General features: G+C 37.0%; 1 protein-coding gene across 6 annotated transcripts in view; it reads right to left on the bottom strand.

Moving 5' to 3' along the window:
- ARAP2 (ArfGAP with RhoGAP domain, ankyrin repeat and PH domain 2) overlaps positions 1-16,022 on the bottom strand; it is a 188,429-nt gene that overhangs the window by 112,703 nt on the left and 59,704 nt on the right. For all 6 annotated transcript variants that reach the window (XR_009351110.1, XM_059163894.1, XM_059163866.1 and 3 more), the window contains 2 exons: positions 5,359-5,474; positions 2,353-2,552 (listed from right to left, as the gene is read on the bottom strand). Coding sequence is in view for 5 of the 6 variants with exons in the window: in XM_059163894.1 (XP_059019877.1) it covers positions 2,353-2,552; positions 5,359-5,474 (316 nt within the window). In the remaining variant the exon portion in view is untranslated. The remainder of the gene's footprint in view (positions 1-2,352; positions 2,553-5,358; positions 5,475-16,022) is intronic.

Here is a 16,022-nt window from a genome sequence, read left to right as displayed (position 1 = left end):
AAGAATAAGAATAAGTCCTTATAAGAATAAGTCCTCCATCTTAAGGACTCATTGCCTATGAGCATGAAAGCTCATTCCTCTTTCTACAATAGGTAAGAGGGTCCTTTCCTCCTTTCTTTAAAATGGTAACTACTCCGAGCACAGTCTTAAAAGCCCAATGGCAGAAATATGCATAGGTTTGCATTTATAAAGACCAACTAAAGGCAACACTGTATGTTGGACATGATGTAGGACAATAAAGGGCATTTGGTGCTCTTTATTCAGCTGAAAGGGGTTGAACTCAGAAAATAGGGAGAAGTACTAGAAAGAACCCATGGAGTCACAGAGGCAAAAAAAAAAAAAAAAAGATAGACTCTGAGTTGAGACAAGCATGAGGAGTAATGATAAAGAGGGCAGATTTAGAAAACCCAAGGTGATAAAAACTATTGGGACTTGGTGGGCTTTAAAGGAGGGGGAGGGGCCAAGAGGGTCTCTCAGATTTTAGACTTGAATGTAGCAGTAGACAGTGTTGCTTCTGACCAAGATTTAGAATAAATGAGAATTTTCAGTTTTATGCAATGAGCTGGGCAACAATGAGAGCTCCATTATTCACATGTTATTTTTGAGGTATCTTGGGCAAAGCCAGGAAAAGAGTCCAATAGGTAGACCCACAAGTGTGGTGTCCACCATGGTGAGAACTGTCCACTTACAAGAGCGTGCCGAACTTAAAATGACAAATAACATCAACAAGGAACATCAGAGTGAAAGAGAACAGAGGATGTAACCCAAAGGAACACACCAGGCAAAGGAAAAGTAACCTGAGAAAGGATGACCAGAGTGTTACGAACACACAACGAGAAAATGGTATCTTGGAAGTTAAGGGAGGATGGGAGGTCACAGAGAGATACACGGGTCAAATACTGAAGTGCCGGATACTGTAGAGAAGACAATAAAGATAGGAACAGACCACATGGAAACTGAGAGGTAAACTACACTGGTATACATAGTGAAAATATTTTTACTGGACTACAGAGAAGAAAAAATTGATCACAGGATGAAGAAAAACAAGGAAGTTAAAGGAATGAAGGAAATTTGTACAGAATTCTACTCTTAAAAGTACCCTGTCTGTGAAGGGAAAAGAGACAGAGAATGATACATACAGGAGAACGGCAAGTTCTCAGGAAGCTAGTGTCAACATGACAGATGGACACAAGTGTGTGTGTGTGTGTGTTTGTTTGTGTGCTGAAACAAAAGAAACCATGGTTGAATAATTACAGAGAAGGAACAAGTGATGAGGCGAGGATCCTAAGAAGAGAAGAAAGAAGCAGAGACATGAGTAGAAAGAATAGCATCAGACATCACAAAGGCTCTCTTCCAGTGAGACTGGTGGGGAAAAAAAGGTTCAGAAGAAATACAAAGTAGAGGGGGATTAGCGGGTGCTTCTTGTTGACAGTGATGTTAATAAGCTCCTGAGAAAATCTAGTGTGATAAGAACTGTGGAAGCACAGAACCCTTGAGAAGCATTACGGATTGGAGCAATTGTCCTAGTATTTGCTCTGAGGTAGTGTTCCTCATCCATATTCTACCAATGAAACCTGTGCTCTACCCTGGTCTTGCCATTGTCATATTCTACTGCAATGAGTATTTATACAACTGTGGAGAACATATCAACCTCTCACACATATTTAATTCCAAGGACCAGCATCATGCCTGGTAAAGCTAGGATGCTGAAGTAAAGTTTAGCAGTGGCGAACCTTCTCCAAGACCTATATGACCACACACCTCAGTTGGAGTCCACGCCTTCCATTCACTGGAACAACGATGAACCCCCAAATACACTGAACTGTCAGATGGTCTGTAAGCTGTAAAGTCACAACAAGATAACCAGTCATAGGACTGGTTACTGTCAGGAACCTCAGTGCTCTTTGGAAATGTTTCTAAATAAACACTCTCATTAAAAGAGATACAGGATCTGCTGTACCAACTTTGGAGCTCAAAATGACCTTGATATGAAATACACGCAAAATATGATGGGGGAAAAGTGGGCAAATCGTGCAAAGATACAAGCATGTTCAGGGTGCATTCTGAAACACTCACCTTAAAATCTAAAAATTTCAACACTGTCTTTTTAAAATCCACACATGGACCAAGAGGCACACAAAATGATGACGTGCTTAAAAATCAATTTTTTTACATCTAAGTCATGCATAAGAGAAGTTTAGAACTTTAAGATATTTCTAAATTTAATAGAAATATAATAAGCCTTCTCTGTATTTTTCACAACTGTTGGCTGGGAAACATTACATAGGACAATTAAGAGTATTCGGTGCCAATCTGCTACCACAGTGATGAGCATAACTTATCACTAATTACCTGCACACTTCTTACAGATGACAACACAGAGATTGATGGATGCCCAGTCAGGGTCCGGGGCTTTACAATCGGCACAGCTCCTGTTGGACTCATTGAACCAAATCTTCTCAGCCACTTCGTAATCAGAGAGAGTTTCTGCTATCGATTGCTGCACAGCTTCAATCCACTCCTGTTTCTCTTTTTCAGACTCGGCTGTAAAGCTGGGACAATGAATGTTTCTGCATTATCGATCTCCCTTGTCAAGGCCAATTAAGCAGTATGTTCAGTCTGCATATTCATTTTGCTCACAAATTAAGCAGCAGCTGAAAAATGTGCCTTCCAGGCAGCTGGATAGTCTTTTCTGTTAAAAATCATCTAATTTAAAAATCTATTTTTTCCTTTAACATCCCACATTGCTTATGAGTTTGTTTACATATCTTGAACCAAAATTAATATGTACATTTTTTTCTGACCAGGATATAAAAATTGGCTTGTTAGGTCAAGAGCTTAAATGAGAGGCCATGTTTCCTAAGCAGTGGTTATATAATAATCAATGAGAGACTGGCTGAGTTTCAGACTTTCGGAACTACTGGGATTATCTTGCCAAGAAAGTATGCCATGATAGTCTGAAACTAAATTATCAAAAACACCCACCAGAAATTTTGATTTTTTTCAGTCTTAAAAATAGATTTTCTTTTTTAATTACAAGAATGTCCAGATGGCTTGAAGAAACTGAGAAATCAAAAAAGTTTCAAGTGATTACTATTCTAACTCATTTTTAGCCATGTTCTGATTTTCCCCAATTCTTAGTGTTTACTGGATACCTGAGTAAAGGGATAAAACATTAGCCATGGGTTCACTCCAAGAAATGTTGAGTGAGTATCTGCGATGTGTCAGGAAATGTGCTACAGTGCTCCAAACTCGGCCAATGACCCGCAAAATGTTTCACATTAAAATTTTCTGTTCTGAAGATGAAAATGTTTTGAAATAGAATGAAAATAACAGATGACTAACATATTCCAAACAATCCATAAGGAAACTGAGTGGCCTACATGGATATTTTCTGAAGCACTTTATGTTGCCATCATCAGTATAATATCCGCAAACTTCTTAGTGGTTTCCACTTTTACAGAGAGATTGGTCACAGCTAATACAACGGACCTTCCACCTGGGTTACTGGAACACAGATTCTAAAACCTTGGAGTGCCCTAAGTGACAAGTATCTTTTGTATGCTTGTGAGATAATCTGAGGCTGGAGGCCTCAAGAGCTTCAGGATGGATCAGAAAGACCAAGGTGTGATTAGAGGACTGGAACTTTCAGCCCCACCCCCCTGACCTTCTAGGGATGGGAGAGGTGCTAGCAATTGAGTTAATCACCAACATCCAACGATTTAATCAATCATGCCTACGGAATAAAACCCTAGTAATAACCCTTGAACCACAGGGTTCAGAAAGTTTCTGGGTTGATGAACACATTGAAGGGCTGAGAGTATGATATACCCAGAGAAGGCATGGAAGCTCTGTACCTTGCTTTGTGGGGCTTTCCCATTTGGATGTTCCTGAGAGGCACTCTGTATAATAAACTGGCAATAATTAATTTAACTGTCGTCCTGAGTTCTGTGAGCCATTCTCACAAATTAGTGAACCTGGGGAGCTGGGGTTGGGGGAATCCCAATTTGCAGCCAAGAACAAAGTGTGGGTAAGCTGAGGACCCAAGGCTTGTGACTAGAGTCTGAACTGAAAGCAGCTTTGTGGGACTGAGCCCTGAAACTTGTGGGGTCTATTGTCCGTGTTAAGTAGCCGCTGTCGGAACAGGACTGAATTGTAGGACCATTGCCTGGGATCTGGAGACATGGTGAGTTGGTGGATGTGAGGAAAAAGTTCACCCCATATTTTGTGTCAGAAATATTTCGAGTAAAAACAGCTCAGCCAATGTCTACATTTTCAGTTGAGGCTTGAATCTGCATATGTGAAAATGACGGTTGTTATTCTCTAGGTGATTATTTTTTCCTCAAGATTTGAACAGCAGACACTTCTGACAGATGAAATGAATACCAGACTTGGGAGTGTTTTCAAAATTGCTAAGTAATTGTTAGTCCTTCAAAGGCCTCTGACAAGTGCTTTTGACCTGGGTACTACCCTGTGATATGTTGATTAATTTTAACAAATGAATTAATGTGGGTAAACTCACAGATACTGACTTATGCCTCTTTTGTGTACCAAAGCTACGGGGCTTATTACAGGTTATTAAAACATACTACAAACTTTAAGTTTTCTTTTTCATTGTTATTTGAAAAAATTACTAGATTGCTGTAATGCAAGATATATAATGAAGTGTTAAAATAGAAGATCAAAAAGTGTTATGAGGGGCACCTGGGTGGCTCAGTGAGTTAAAGGCTCTGCCTTCAGCTCAGGTCATGATCCCAGGGTCCTGGGATCAAGCCCTGCATCAGGGTTTCTGTTTGGCAGGGAGCCTGCTTCCCCTTCTCTCTCTCTGCCTGCCTCTCTGCATACTTGTGATCTCTATCAAATAAATAAAAATATTTTTTAAAAAAAGTGCTATGAGACTCATTGGCATTATTTTAAGCAGGAGTTTCTTTTAAGAAATCAATATGGAGCAATTATAATCAGGATTTTAAAGGAGGGTTACATTCAATTAGTTTAAAAAAGGTAAATAAAAATATAGTTTAAAGACAATATTCTTTATTCCTAAAATTTGAAGTAATTTTTCACATATTTGTTGATAAAAGATTAATATGTTTATGAAGTCTACTAAGAGAAAAAAGTATTAAGAAAAGAAACATCCCAAATCTTATGAAATTAGCATCTTTGCAGGTTGTGTGACAATTCAAGTCACTTTTATAAGGTGTTTTTATATACCAGCTAATAAATTAGACAATATAGAAAACAACAAACGTGATTTTATTATGTGATCTATAGGAAATAAAATCACCACTAGCAATGTGAAAGTAGATCACCCAAGCTTTCATGGAATAACACAAACATAAACGTTTAAATATAGCTTACCTAAAACTCCTATAGGGAGTGATTATTTCAAAAGACTGTTTTACAGTTCGGTCCACTTGCTTTACATTTGCTACATTCATAGGAATTATGGTAATACCAAGTCCACTTTTAAAATCCTAGTTGGGAGAAAAAAATAATAACATTATAAAGAAACAAAAATACAGATTTTGAGGGTACACATTATATACTCTAAAATCCAAAGTACCATTATATCCTACTAAATTTTTCTACACATATACATGCAGAACTGAATAAGTCATTAAAAATGATTGATAGGGACGCCTGGGTGGCTCGGTTGGTTGGACGACTGCTTTCGGCTCAGGTCATGATCCCAGAGTCCCGGGATCGAGTCCCGCATCGGGCTCCCAGCTCCATGGGGAGTCCGCTTCTCTCTCTGACCTTCTCCTTGCTCATGCTCTCTCACTGCCTCTCTTTCAAATAAATAAATAAAATCTTAAAAAAAAATGGATTGATAGTGTTGTTTTCTTATTTTAGGAGGCACTCTCAATTCATGCAAGCATTCCAAACTGGACAAGCTGGCTACTGATGAAGTACGGACTTCTGTCACATGAAAAGTCAGGTTGACTAGGACACAAATTGTGAAGTGTACATGCTTAACTTTTCAAAGTTAGGGGCTTTTTCATCTTTATCTCTTCAGTAAAGGAAACTAAGAGTTAACTAGCCCTTAGCATGTGCCTACCAATTTCTAAGCAGGGGAGTCAATGACACTGTGAGGCTGGTAGAATTATACTAATAAAAAAGCAGGGGAAACTGAGTCCCAAACAGAGGAAAGTTGCATGGTAAGCGCAGTGAGTTGTATGTGGCACAAAGTGACCAAAACTCACGCTGACTGTTCTTTGTTTTACTCTGTGATGTTGCCTCTGCTGTGTCATATTATTTTTCTCATTTACTCTCTAACAAAAGCATTACTTATTTTATGGTTTTATCTCATTCCCAAAATTTTATTACTTTCCTCTTCCTTCAATTAAAATCTTAGACTGCTTTAAATGCTATTTTGGTTTGAAAACTGTCATCTGTTCAGTCTGCCCCACCAAAACTAGAAATTGTTCAAAAGGCTATAAGGTCTACCTTTTAAAAATGCTGACGTTTGAAATATTATTATCTAATCATAATAGTTTGGGAATTTGATTTATCAAATAATCTCAACACTTTAAAATTATAATTATTCCCTACTTCAAAAGATTTATCCATGTAAACTAAATGTGCTTTGAATTCCTAAATTCAATTTGACTAGAAAAAGTAGCCATACTAAAGAAAAACTACAAAAAATACTGGTCCAGGGGTGCCTGGATGGCTCAGTGGGTTAAAGCCTCTGTGTTCAGCTCAGGTCATGATCTCAGGGTCCTAGGATCCAGCGCCGCGCATTGGGCTCTCTGCTCGGCGGGGAGCCTGCTTCCTCCTCTCTCTCTGCCTGCCTCTCTTCCTACTTGTGATCTCTCTGTGTCAAATAAATAAACAAAATCTTGAAAAAAAAAATGCTGGTCCATTTTTTAATAAGAATATTTCTGGCAGAGACCATGAAAGTTCACCAGCTTTCTCTCCACAGGCTAAAAGTAAAAGCACTATATTTCCATCTCCCTTGCATGCTAGGAGGGCTCATATGTCTTAGTTTTGGTCAATAGAATATAAAAAAATTCCTGGGGCAGTGGGGGGCAAATCTTGGAAGACTTTTACCCCTTGCCATTCCATCTTCTTAGGAAATAACATCTAGACACACAGAAGCTGTTAGAATCCTAAAGATGAAAAGCCTGAAGACAAATACTTGTACCTGAGGATGCCAGAGTGAGGAAAAAGATAGGAAGCCCCTTGCTCCCTGGTGGCATCAGTTCTCTGCTACCTACTCAAAGAGATTTTCTAAAACAAAGAAATGACTATCTATTTAAGTAATCCTTTGAGTTTTTGTCATTTCAGACTAAAGGATTCCTAATAAAATAAGTGAAATAAAATAACATTATAACAAATTCCCCCACTTATAAAAAGTATCCAGTTTTCTTTCATAAATTGCAGAAAAGCCTCTCTTCATTTTTTTAACGTATGACGATGTTAAGTTAGAATATGTGACGCATTTATAAAACATATCATCAATTTCATTTTTTTTTTCTGATGAAAGTACAAATAGCTTGCTCTGTTAGGAAAAACAAGCCAGAAACCGAGATTCAATAATATAAAAGAGAAGATACACAGAGATGCTGTGTTGCAAAATAATTGAAAAACACCATATACTTCACTTTGTATGGCCAGCTCATCTAAAAATCGGTACTTAATGTGATCTATATGGACAAGAAGAATCTAATAGGTTCCAGTGTTATATTTACTGCAATTTAAAAAAAAAATTCTGAATTGTCAATACCAGTGTTCTTGCCAGATAACAACTGATGGAGAAACTTCCAACCCAAGTGACTGGAAACTCAAACTCTCTTTTAATGAAGATATAAAGTAGGGGTAGCAAGGTAAGTTTTTTTGTGTGTTTTTCGTTTGTTTTTTAGTTGAAGTACATCCACAATGTTACATTAGTTTCAAGTATGCAAACATCGTGATTTTGCAATTCTATAAATTGTACTATGCTCCCCGCAAGTGTAGCTACCTTTTATCAGGCAAGGTAAGATATTTTAAAAACAGCTTTCTGATGGCCCAACTTGATACAGAAGTAACTCTAGAATAGACTGCATGTCCTTCCAACAGTTTCCCATAATGAAGACCTGACAAGAGCTGGATATGAACGGTTACATTCTAGGCCAATTTATACTCTCTGATGAGCGCCTGGCTTGCCTGTATTGTGTGTTAGGAAGGGCAGGGATACATACTTAAACCATCAGACCAGCAGATGGCAGGAGGGACAATGTTTTATGGAAACTAATGTGCCTCATTCAGGCTCCGACCTGAATTGGTGGCCCCTCTTTTCTACAAGCAAGTTGTGAAATGTCTGCATATAAAGCTGCAGTTTCTGTTAAAAATTTAAAAAGTGAGGGTGGGGTCTAGAGCCCACCCTCACTTTTTTTATTTTTGACCCCAAATTTCTTCCAAGCAAGGCAAAGATGATTTTTTTTAGCCTGAAAGAAAATTGTAACCATTTATCAGCTGCTGGCCACGGCCATATGGTTTTGAGTAATTAGAGTATCCACTGAATTCACCGGCACAAATGGACTGTAAAATGTATAGCAGAGTAACAAAATAAATGTCAGTGCTCTTGAGAGCTATTAAATATGAAACAACAGTGTTTCCTATTAAAAATATTTGTGGTGACATTAAACCACTTTTTCAGACTGTATTTAGACTATGTTAAGAATATATCTAATTCCTCAATGCTCCCTCCAACCCTGAGATTCTTATCCCCTGAATTGGAAAGCAGAGCTTAAGCATCTGTTAAGCAAAACTACAATCCTGTGATTCTCCTATGCAGCCAATGTTGAGATAAACTGAATTAGACAGCAGAACCAGCTGTAGAATCTAGACAGGATGAGTCTACAATATTAAAATATCAGGATATCAACAGTTCCCCCTGCCTTCTGTAGAGTGAAAGAAAAAGAAAAGCCATGCAATGATTATACAAAAATCTTTTGAAATCATTAAGACTACTGGTTAAAAATACTTTGGCCAGAACACAGTGATACATTGGATTTTCAAGATCCTACTTGTCCTGGGTGTTCACCCCTGTGTTAACATCTAGAGGCTTTAAAAACATCAGTCTTCATTAACCATCTACGGTACGTTCCATAATTAGTTTAATATCTATTTGTGTCATGCTCTGAAGCTTACAGAAAGCTATGAACTCTCATTTGATCTTGTAAATTATTCTGAGAACAAGGCAGAGCAGATAAAGCCATTTTTAAAGGGGGAAAACTCATCCTGGCAAAACAGTGTTTATGAAGTACTCTGAGTGGGTGAGGAGTCGTGCTAAATCCTGGGTCTGCACCAGAGCGTAAGATAGGGTCCCCACCTTTGGAAAGCTTATAGACTAAGGGGAAATGTACTAAGTACATAGCTGTAAACACTGAAACCAGCCAATCCCTGTGAGAGAGAGTTGTGTTCTTATGAGAACATCCAAAGGAAGTGACACTTGACCAGATCATTGACAAAACCCAGACCAGCTTGATCGGATATACCTCTCTGGTTTCAGTTCTCTCATTTGCACAATGGAGAGAATAGTAGTACCTATACTTCTTCAGCATGGAACGGATTAAATCAACACATTAAATATGCTTAGAAGAACGCCAGGCACGCAGTCAGTGCTACGCAGATCTAGTTAGCTACTGTTATGGTTCTTGTTAGCTTCTATCTCTTAAATTTGAAACCAAGGGAACATATTAACTGTGAAAAAGTTAATTATAAGAAAACACATATTTAAGATGACTAGCAAGTACATATACATTTTTAAAAATGGGGTGGAAGGCAAATGTTAAAAAGATAAATTGCTCTTTAACTATAATCTGATTGTCAGCAATAGTCTCATTTTGAAAAATAGGCACAAGTCAGACCAGGCTACGCTTTCAACACTTAAAATGCTAGAAGGTGGACAGAAAACAAAACAAAACAAAACAAACAAACAAACAAACATAAAACAGGAGCATGAAAATTCAGTGACTGGAATATTACTATAGAGAGCAAAAAGCTAAAAGCAGATTCTGGACTAAACAATACCTTACATTTAATTTGCAGTCACAAAATGTGGGATCTCACAAAGCATGAATCCCACCACCAGTACCATTATAACAACAGTGTTGCTTGGCGAACAAATCTGGACCACCTGCAAAGGCGGTCATGACCATGTCAGCACTGGGAGTCAGACCCGGGGGAGAATCCTGGCTAAGCCATTTACTGGCTGTATGACTACTACGAAGTTATTTATTTTATCTAGACCTCAACTTCCTCATTTATAAAAAACACAGTCATATCTACCTTACACAGCACTGTTATAAAAATGGAGTGCCACATAAATTAAGGGTCAAATACAAACAGACAATTATTTTATTTGTGAGTTCTAAGCCCAGAATTTGTCTTCAATAAAGGTATCTCCATTTTATTTGTAAGGAATGAAAGTATTTGCACCAATGATCCTACAGTATACACTCGGTTTAGAATGAATGTAAATATTTACCAAGATGCTGAAATGGGTTATTTGTAGCAACAGAATCTGGTTGAAACTACACAGTAAAAGAGCAAAATAAAAGTTTGATTCCTAACCGGAAAAATTAAAGAAGGGTTTGTTAACCCCAAATTTGCTGAAACTCAAACCTATTTTTGGAAACACTGGATGCCAGGTTTCCATGCCAGAAATTTAAGAACTTGGTGCTTACACATTTGTTGAAAACAGATGTGGCATTGTATGACACTGGCACCACATTTCCGGGGAAACACCAGATGCAGAGTTTGGCCAGATACAGAACCCAGAGAATCTGAGGCCACCACCTACATCCTGCTGCTTCTTTCTGTGCTACTCAACCCACAGCCCTATGAGGTCTATTTAAATTCTATTAGAGTTTCATCCCCGTGCCAGACACCGGGAACATTATGTAGGGGGAACGAGGGGGAATGAGTCTCTTGTTATACCCTGATTTGAAAATGTTTAATCAAGTGAATTTATATAGTTAAATCCTCAGTGCCACAATTATCATTAAATGGATGCACAGACCCACCAAGCAAGACATCTGGTTGTAATGAATTCACTAATACTAACATGATCCTGAAAAAAACTCATCACAAAAAAAAAAAAAAAAAAAGAGGGAGACTGGCTGTCAGAACAACCTAACAAATGGAAACCAAAGCCAATTATCTTAAATGTGCCTCACATCCATTTGCAGAAATTTCATTCAAATAGCAACACCACATGTATAACACTTCACATACTTCAGTGTACATTCAGATTTTATCTCACTTAAAATTTTAAATACTGGCGTATATACTACATCCATATCATGTCAAGACAAATAAGTTCATAAAATAATTATTTGCCAGAATATCAAAAATCTATAAGCTTTGAAATAAAAAGCAGTTTAATGATAATAAAATTTCTACACAGTAAAAATTAACTGAAGAATGAAAAAGTAAACGATAGCTCAGAAAAGCAGTTATAGAAAATGAACTGATGATTAATTATCTTTATTATATGAAGAGCTTAAGAAATCGTCAGAAAAGACAGTAACATCCAAATCAATAAATGGAAAAATAAAATCAAGGGACAATTCACGGAAAAGAGAATTACTTAAAAATAAACTTTAAAAAAAAATGGTGAGCTCTATAGACAAGACAACAGCTGTGAATGACCGCTCCTTCAACAAGCTCGTTCTGTAAAATGTTTACTGAGTGTCAGCTACAGGCTTGAAACTTTTGAACACCTGACAGTGAATAAACCATCACACCATTAATTTGAATATAAAAATTCTAACACGTTTAAGGTTAAAATCAGGCTGGTACCTAGTTCACATAGCTAACAGCATTTGAAATGTAAACAATTCTTTACGAAAAGGTCATGAAAGTCCATGCCAAAAAAAAAAAAAAAAAAAAAATCAAAAAGGAAGAAAAGGCTACGTACAGAAAGCTACCAGAAGTCTCATTTATTTATCACAATGTGTGCTACCCACAGTGGAAGCTGAGACAACAGGCATCTTTTGGTCACTGCTATACCCCTAGAGCCTAGAGCCATGCCCAGAAATGAGAAGGTGTCCAGTAAAAATCCATTTTGTAAAATGGATGAATACAAAAACACAGGAATTTGTATAGTATAAGCCACACAAAATGAAACACAACTCATTTTATACAAAGTTGAAATAACACTGGAGAAAAACTATCATAATTATAATACCCACAGGCATGTAAAACATGAGAGCAATATTTATAAAAATTAAACACTGTGTTTATGAGATGGTGTTAAATAAAGAGATGGCACGTAATTTATGTAGTAACAGCGCCACAGTGTTTCGCAACTGAGTAATTAGGTCGAGAATTTGTGTCTGTTTCTACTTTGCCAAACTCCTTTTTTTACATATCTCTTCATTGTTCTTTTCAATTTTTATAACCTACTGGGCAAGGGCGGGGGGCGGGGGGGGGGGGGCATGACATCCCCTAAGGCATTTCTCCCACTCAGTGGAGAGCTACTACAAATTTCAGTCCCCACAATGTATTAATGAATGAAACGGAAAGACAGAGATGAAAGAAAAAAATGAATCTTTGAACCAAGTAATTGGGAAAATGAAAAGTTAATTCCATAGTGTTCAGACCTGTCCGTGAAATGTCCAAGAGGAGAGGCAGATTGCCATCCCCCTTGCTAGCATGATACCATAATATCATAAAAATTGAGATCTTAGCCAAAAAAAAAAAAGTAGCTATAGTTCAAAACTATGCACAATTAGTAGCAGTTCAAAATCTCAAAATGTATTATCACTAATCATAATTATCTTAACTTTCTAATTAAATGTTGGCATATTTCAAATGTTCAATGAGGAAAAAGATCACTTCCAAATGAAAGTTAATCACAAAAAGACATATAATAGACCCAAGTTGTGGGATGATGAAACATTCAACGTTGCTGAAGGCTATTTTTACACATTATCCAACCCCAAAAATATCTTGCTCTCTTTACCTAGATACTTATCATTTTTTTAAAGAAAAAAAAAACTGAGAGCAGTGTTTGTATGTAGTTTTTGATACATGTGAATGGCTTATATAAATGTGGATTCCAACATTCTATCTCCAGAAATTCTAAATCCACAGTCTGAATGAGCCCAGATATATGGAATTTTCACATGCAACTTACATAATGGCCTTAGGAATAATAAGCTATCTCTCTTCTTTACATTGAGAAAAAATTCAAATCTAAAGACATTAACTTAATTACCTGAGTCAATTAGTAGCAGAGAAAAAATGAAGACCCAGAACTGTTAACTCTGTCCAAACATCTCTGCTCTAAAGGAACACTGCAGCTTCCTTTTAAATAACTCTTCAATATATGCTACCTTTCCACCTCTATCCATCATCTGTTTACTCTCTCTGGAGGGACCTCCAAAGTAAATTTATACAACTATCAAAAGAGTCTAGAAAAATGAAAATAATTCACATGTTAGGGTAGTGTGGGTTGATTTTCCTTATTTTTATTCTATTTATACTACAAATTATGTGGGCAATAAATTCATTATTTAAAAATTTTTTAAACTGAAAACAATTTAGTTTTGATGAATGAAACTCAATTAGCTCCAATGCAAATTTAGATATGGAAGTTCAAAGCTAACACTTCTTTTAATTTTTTTTTATTTTTGATATATCAGTATAATTGATGTTACATTAACTTCAGGTGTAACACAACTTACATTTTTATGATAAGCAGATTTTTCCATATTTTAAAAAAAACATGATTACTAGAAGAATCAATGAAACAAGATGGGATTGGGAGGGAGACAAACCATAAGTGACTCTAAATCTCACAAAACAAACTGAGGGTTGCTGGGGGGAGGGGGTTTGGGAGAAGGGGGTGGGATTATGAACATTGGGGAGGGTATGTGCTTTGGTGAGTGCTGTGAAGTGTGTAAACCTGGTGATTCACAGACCTGTACCCCTGGGGATAAAAATATATGTTTATAAAAAATAAAAAATTAATAATAATTAAAAAAACATATAAAAAATAAATATACTTAAGAAATTTAAAAAAAAAAAACATGATTACTTAATGTACTGTATATACAAAACTTTCAGAAGTTGCACTGAATGTATATCTTTTAGTGTTTTTCCTAAATGTAACCTTAAAGCCCCTTGCATTCAGGAAAAAGACTCCCCATTTAGCATGTCACCCAAGTTCTTCACACAATCTGCTCAACCATGTGAAAAAACCAATGGGCAACCTTCCTCTGGAGAAAAAGGCATACATAGCATGTAAGCACAGATAAAACTGGAATGGTAAATTAGGGCCTAAACATAGAAGGCCTTCCCTAATTTATCCATCCAGTCTTCGGCCAGCTAGTTCTTTAAGACTTGACTCAAGATCATGTCCCTTAAGACCCAGCTCCATATAAAATAATGCAAGTTTTTTAAAATAACACATGCACAAGCAATGGTATGTACGTTTTAAGGGTTGATATAAAGGCATGTTAAAGCATAGAAAAGGACCAGAAATATACATGCACTGAAAACAGATTTATGTCTCAAAAGATGAGGAGGGGTCCAGCACTAATGTTTTCATTTTTCAGAAGAATGTATTCATTGCTCGTGTATGTGGAAGTGTTTCTAATCTCCAGACTTCATTAATTGTCCTTTTTGTACTTCTCTACAACTCCTGCACAAGCCAAATAAAGTACTAGGCTCACCATCCATCATAAACAAAGGACTTGTCAGACTTTTCCTCCTGGAAGATAGGACTTAAGTCCTCAACAAGCACACCCCTTGTAGAATGCCTCACCTGGTAGAAAGTGTATTACTCAAACACACTTACACTCCGAACCTCCTAAGCAACTCAGTTATTCAAGAAAAGCAGCTTAGACTATTTCTAAGAGGTCACAGGCCAGAAATTTTCAACATACCCTTTAAAGACACTTGGGTATAGTTGCTAAGATGCTACCACTTAGAGTCATAAAGTTCTGGTTTTGTTATGCATTACAATCTACAATGCTTACACAACCTTCATTTTCCTCATCTACGAAACATGGAGGAGAACATCTTCCTCCCACATTTATGGGCAAGATTAAAAGGAAATGTTTATAAATTAATTAGCACAATACTCACCAGCTGCTAGTCATTCTTGTGCTTTTTATGTGCAAATGCTAATATTAGAGCAATAATTTCATACAATTTCTTTCTAATCAGAGAATGTTAATAAAACTTTAAAAAACATCTACTTTGGGAGAATAATGTAAACTCAGACAATCCAGCTAATGGAAATGATGAAACTAATAATTTGAAGTCCATCAAATCTGTGCAAGTAAAAAATGAATACCTCAATTAATCTGGCAGAACAACTTCCATACTGACAAATGCAAATTATGCATTTTTAAGCTCCATTCCAATGAAAAAAGTCTTAATCATCTCACTTCACAGACTGAAAATGTTCACATTCAGTTCATACACATTATGAGCTGAGTTAGCGTATCCCTCTTCTTCTTGAGGGATACGCTAACTATCCAACTTATTCATGTGCCGACAGTGCTCAATGACTCCTTCCACAGTTAACTGGCTAAGAAATCTTATCCAGAAAACCTAATGAAAAAGATCACACTCAAGTTCAGAAGATGTCTTAGATAAAGATCTCTAGTTAATATTTTTGAAACTGACGTTTGAGTTGACATCTGTATTTTTTGTTATGAACACAGTAGGCATTATTATCCCAGCCTGTCATCACTCATTATACTATGTCACCAGTGAGTTCATCTTAGATCAGCTGTCCAAAGCACACTGTGCAATTCCACAAATTACTAAAAATCTAATGTATTCCAGGCTAAAAGATTAAGAACTCCTTCCCCAAATGGGGTATTTTCTTATACATATTAAAAACCAGGAATGTGAGGGGCACCTGGATGGCTCAGTCAGCTTAGGTCATGATCTCAGTGTCCTGGGATCGAGCCCCACAGCCAGCTCCCTGCTCAGTGGGGAGTCTGTTTCTCCCTCTCCCTCTGCACAACCTCCTGCTTGTCTGAGTGCACACACATGTGGGCTCTCTCTCTCTC

Source organism: Mustela lutreola, chromosome 1 (genome assembly GCF_030435805.1).
Source record: "Mustela lutreola isolate mMusLut2 chromosome 1, mMusLut2.pri, whole genome shotgun sequence".
NCBI lineage: Eukaryota > Metazoa > Chordata > Mammalia > Carnivora > Mustelidae > Mustela > Mustela lutreola.
The sequence above is the reverse complement of the archived record's forward strand: the minus strand, read 5'-3'. Positions and strand labels throughout refer to the sequence as shown.